At 50.3% G+C, this 5,166-nt stretch overlaps 1 protein-coding gene across 1 annotated transcript; it reads right to left on the reverse strand.

The window, feature by feature from the left end:
• Nucleotides 1-4,293: 4,293 nt before the first annotated feature.
• On the reverse strand, nucleotides 4,294-5,166 carry LOC119922813 (olfactory receptor 6C74-like). The gene is made up of 4 exons (XM_038742445.1): nucleotides 4,970-5,166; nucleotides 4,885-4,936; nucleotides 4,484-4,794; nucleotides 4,294-4,417 (listed from the first exon to the last, which is right to left on the reverse strand). The coding sequence occupies exons 1-4, from the start codon at nucleotides 5,164-5,166 to the stop codon at nucleotides 4,294-4,296; spliced, it is 684 nt and encodes a 227-aa protein (XP_038598373.1).

Here is a 5,166-nt window from a genome sequence, read left to right on the forward strand (position 1 = left end):
AGGTCTCCACCTGGAAACATTTCCGGGAATGACAAGGATGGCAGACCAGGTGGTAATAATGGTATTTGTTGAGCACTTACAATGTGTCAGGCACTATACTAAACGCTGGGGTGGATACAGGCAAATCAGGGTGGATACAGTCTGTGTTCCACATGGGTCTCACAGCCTCAATCCCCATTTTCCAGAAGAGGTAACTGAGGCCCAGAGAAGTTCAGTGGCTTGCCCAAAGACACACAGCAGGCAAGTGGCAGAACAGGTATTAGAATCCACGACCTTTGACTCCAAAGGCTGGGCTCTTTCCACTAAACCACATATGGATAAATGCTGAGCATAGATGTGAGGGGGGAGCGAGTGGATGAGAATGAGTTAGGGAGTGAGAAAGGAAAGTGAGAAAATGGGAGTAAAATGTGGTGAGCCTTTGACTTCCTCCCCCGTAATGACCAATGACGTCACTCCTCCAGCTGGAGGGCCTCATTTAGCTCGGATACGGAAGGAGATGTGCAAAAAATCCATTACATGTGGGGATTTCTATTGGCTTCGGCACAGATCTGTTGAGTAAATCTCGAAAAGTCTCTATTATGGAGAGGGAAAACGCTAAATTCTCCAATGAGTGAAGCAGCATGGCTCAGTGGAAAGAGCCAGGGCTTTGGAGTCAGAGGTCATGGGTTCACATCCCAGCTATGCAACTTGTCAGCACTTGTGCTTGACAGCACTTGTCAGCTGTGTGACTTTGGGCAAGTCACTTAACTTCTCTGGGCCTCAGTTACCTCATCTGTAAAATGAGGATTAAGTGTGTGAGCCCCACGTGGGACAACTTGATTACCTTGTATCTACCCCAGCGCTTAGAACAGTGCTTTGCACATAGTAAGAGCTTAATGAATGCCATTATTATTATTATTATTATTATTATTATTATTATTATCATTATTATGCATGATCGAGGGCAGAAGGGCTTTAGAAGCAGGAAGACCCGGCCAGGGGAGGAATTTTCAGGAAGGCCAGTGTGCGGGTGCAAAGAGGGACGGATAACTGTCAGATCATGCGTTTTGGGCGGCAGATGAGGCTTTAGGCTAATATACAGGCACCGAGTCTCTGTGGTCGAGACTTTGCATCTCCTGTACATTTTCCTGGATAGATTTCGTCGCCGAGGATCCCTAACCTCCTGGATGAAAATCCAACGCGGTGCACAAGGTCCCTGATTCATTCATTCATTCATTCATTCATTCATTCATTCATATTTATTGAGCGCTTACTGTGTGCACAGCACTGTACTAAGCGCTTGGGAAGTACAAGTTGGCAACATACAGAGACGGTCCCTACCCAAGAACGGGCTCACAGTCTAGAAGGGGGAGATAGACAAAAAAAACAAAACATGTGGACAGATGTCAAGTCGTCAGAACAAAGAGAATTAAAGCTAAATGCACATCATTAACAAAAGAAATAGAATAGTAAATATGTACAAGTAAAATAGAGTAATAAATCTGTACAAATATATGCAAGTGCTGTGGTGAGGGGAAGGAGGTAGGGCGGGTGGATGGGAAGGAGGAGAGGAAAAAGGGGGCTCAGTTTGGGAAGGCTTCCTGGAGTAGGTGAGCTCTCAGTAGGGCTTTGAAGGGAGGAAGAGAGCTATCTTGGCAGATGTGTGGAGGGAGGGCATTCCAGGCCAAGGGGAGGACAGGGGTCGATGGCGGGACAGGCGAGAACGAGGTACAGTGAGGAGGTTAGCGGCAGAAGAGCGGACGGTGCGGGCTGGGCTGTAGAAGGAGAGAAGGGAGGTGAGGTAGGCGTGGGCGAGGTGATGGAGAGCCTTGAAGCCGAGAGTGAGGAGTTGTTGCTTGATGCGTAGGTTGACTGGCAGCCACTGGAGATTTTAAGGAGGGGAGTAACATGCCCAGAACGTTTCTGCACAAAGATGATCCGGGAAGCAGCGTGATCAGAGAGGAGGCTGATGCAGTAATCCAGTCGGGATAGGATGAGAGACTGAACCAACAAGGTAGCGGTTTGGATGAAGAGGAAACGGCGGATCTTGGCGATGTTGCAGAGGTGAGGCCAACAGGATTTGGTGACGTAGTGGACGTGCGGTGTGAACGAGAGAGTGGAGTCGAGGATGACACCAAGGTTATCGGCTTGTGAGACGGGAAGTATGGTAGTGCCGTCTACAGTGACGGGAAAGTCAGGGAGAGGGCAGGGTTTGGGGGGGAAGATAAGGAGTTCGGTCTTGGACATATTGAGTTTTAGATGGCGGGAAGACATCCAGATGGAGATGTCCTGAAGGCAGGAGGAGACCCGAGCCTGAAAGGAGGGAGAGAGAGCAGGGGCAGAGATGTAGATCTGGGTGCCATCAGCGTAGAGATGATAGTTGAAGTCATTGGAGCGAATGAGTTCACCAAGGGAGTGAGTGTAGATAGAGAACAGAAGGGGACCAAGAACTGACCCTTGAGGAACCCCTACAGTAAGGGGATGGGAGGGGGATGAGGAGCCCGCAAAGGATACTCAGAATGAACGGCCAGAGAGATAAGAGGTGAACAAGTAGAAGACGGATTCTGTGAAGCCAAGGTTGGATAGCATGTTGAGGAGAAGTGGGTGGTCCACAGTGTTGAAGGCAGCTGCGAGGTCGAGGAGGATTAGAACGGAGTCGGAGCCGTTGGATTTGGCAAGAAGGAGGTTATTGGTGACCTTTGAGAGGGAGGTTTCGGTGGAGTGTCGGGGACAGAAACCAGATTGGAGGGGGTCAAGGAGAGAGTTGGCGTAGACGAATTCGAGGCAGCGGCTGTAGACGACTCGTTCAAGGAATTTGGAAAAGAATGTTAGGAGGGAGAAAAGGCTATAACTAGAAGGGGAGGTGGGGTCAAGAGAAGGTTTTTTTAGGATGGGGGAGATGTGGGCATGTTTTAAGACAGAGGGGAACGAACCAGTGGAGAGTGAGTCGTTGAAGATGGAAGTTAAGGAGGGGAGGAGGGAAGGGGCGAGAGATTCCATACAATGAGAGGGAATGGGGTCTGAAGCACAGGTGGATGAAGTAGCACTTGAGAGGAGGGAGGAGATCTCATCTGAAGATACTGCTGGGAAGGATGGGAGAGTAGCGGAGAGTGTTGAGAGCCGGGGGTTGGAGAAGGGGGAGGAGTGACTTTGGGGTGCTCAGACCTGATGGAGTTAATTTTACCAATGAAGTAGGAGGCCAGATGGTTGGAGGTGAGGTATGGAGGAGGGGGAGGAACAGGGGATCTGAGAAGGAAGTTAAATGTACGGAAGTGCTAACGGGGAGGATGGACATGGGTGTCAATAAGGGAGGAAAAATAGTTTTGCCTGGCAGACGAGAAGGCAGAGGTAAGGCAGGAAAGGATAAATTTGAAGTGAACAAGTTTGGCTTGTTGTTTAGATTTTCCCCAGCAGCGTTGAGCAGCTCGAGCATAAGAGCGAAGGAGGCGGACAGTAGTAGTGATCCAGGGCTGTGGGTTAGTTGTACGAGAGCGGCGAAGGGAAAGGGGAGCGAGCGAGTTGAGCTGAGTAGAGAGGGTAGAGTTGAGAGCAGTATTCTAGTCATCAAGATTGGGTAGAGAGGTAAGGGAGGCGAGGTGGGGTGTGAAGTGTTCAGAATGATGTATGGGGTCGAGAGAGCAGAGGTCTCTGTGAAGTAGTAATATAGATTTAAAGGGGAGAGGAGTGTGACTGAGGAGGCAGGTGAGAAGCTTATGATCAGAGAGTGATTTCAGAGTTGGTGAGGGTGGAAATAGTGTAGCGGTAGGAGATGATGAAGTCGAAGGTGTGACCAAGTTGGTGAGTGTGAGAGGTGGGGTGGAGCAGGAGATTGGCAGCGTCAAGGAGAGACAGAAAGAGGGAGTCAGAGGAGTTACCAGGGACATCCATGTGGCTGTTGAAGTCTCCGAGGATCAGAATTGGCATGGAAAAGGTGAGAAGGAAAGTGTGAAAAAGGTCAGAATCTTTAAAGAAGTTGGAGATGGGGCCGGGGCCGGGGGCGGTAGATGACGGCTACAAGAATCTGAAGAGGATGGTAGAGGCGAATAATGTGGGCTTCAAAGGAGGGGAAGGAATGGGAGGGGGAGGGATAGTGCGAAAGCGACATTAGTGAGCGAGAATGAAACCAACCCCTCCTCCTTTTCCGGTGAGTCTTGGGGAGTGGGAGAAGAAGAGCCCTTCACTGGAGAGAGCAGCAGAAGAGACCGTGTCAACCGGAGAAAGCCATGTTTCAGTCAGGGCGAGGAGGAGTAGAGAGCTGAAAAGGAATAGGTCCAGGATGAAAGGGAGCTTACCTATAATGACCTTCTTGACCCGCTAGTTCCCCAGGTTGTAGATGAAAAGGTTCAACATGAGGGCCACAGAGGTGTTCAGCACGGTCACCCCCTTGGTCAGGTCCACCATGTCATTGGCGGACGGTTTGATGTGCATTAAGATGCAGCTGTCATATGTGATGGAGACCACGACCGTGTGGGAGGAGCAGGTGGAAAAGGCTTTTCTCTTTTGCTGAGCAGAGGGCAGTCTCAGGATGGTGCGGGCAATGGCTGTGTAGGACACGGCCACTAACACCAAGGTGACCAGTTGTGTCCTCAAGGCCAAGATGAAAGCCATCAGCTCCAGGAACCAGGTGTCCGAGCAGGAAAACAGGAGCATAGGGGAGACGTCATAGAAGAAGTGGTCAATGTCTATGAATTCACAGAAGTCCAGTTGTAGGCCAAGGATAATAAGAGGAAATATGACCAGGAACCCGGTTAGCCAAGAGCAGAGGACCGGTAGGGTGCAGACATTCTGACTCATGACTGTCGTGTAGTGCAGCGGCTGGCAGATGGCGACATAGCGGTCATAAGATATGGTGGCCAGGAGGAAGAATTTGGTCGCTGTCAGCAGGACGAAGAATAGCTGTGTTACACAACAGTTGCAGGAAATGGTCCTGTCCCCCGTGCTGATGGTGGGCAGGAATCTGGGAATGCAGGTAGACGTGAAGCCTATCTACAGGAAGAAGCAGCGCAGGAAGAAATACATGGGGGTGTGGAGGTGGGAGTCCAGCAAGGTGAGGGTGACGATGCTCAGGTTGCCGATGATGTTCAGTATGTAGGTGACAGACATGCAGAAAAGAATCACCGTCTGCAAGTCTGGATCATCCGTGAGCCCCAGGAGGATGAACTCATTCACTTGCGTGTGATTCCTCAT

Source organism: Tachyglossus aculeatus, unplaced genomic scaffold (assembly GCF_015852505.1).
Source record: "Tachyglossus aculeatus isolate mTacAcu1 unplaced genomic scaffold, mTacAcu1.pri scaffold_125_arrow_ctg1, whole genome shotgun sequence".
Lineage (NCBI taxonomy): Eukaryota > Metazoa > Chordata > Mammalia > Monotremata > Tachyglossidae > Tachyglossus > Tachyglossus aculeatus.

Excerpts from the sequence above, each read along its gene's own strand:
- LOC119922813 (XM_038742445.1), bottom strand. The coding sequence starts at position 5,166 with ATGAGGAATCACACGCAAGTGAATGAGTTCATCCTCCTGGGGCTCACG. Across the intron at positions 4,795-4,884 it reads CCATTTCCTGCAACTGTTGT|CCGCTGCACTACACGACAGT; the intron begins GTAACACAGCTA and ends GCCATCTGCCAG. Across the intron at positions 4,418-4,483 it reads CTGAGACTGCCCTCTGCTCA|CTGCATCTTAATGCACATCA; the intron begins GCAAAAGAGAAA and ends CACATATGACAG.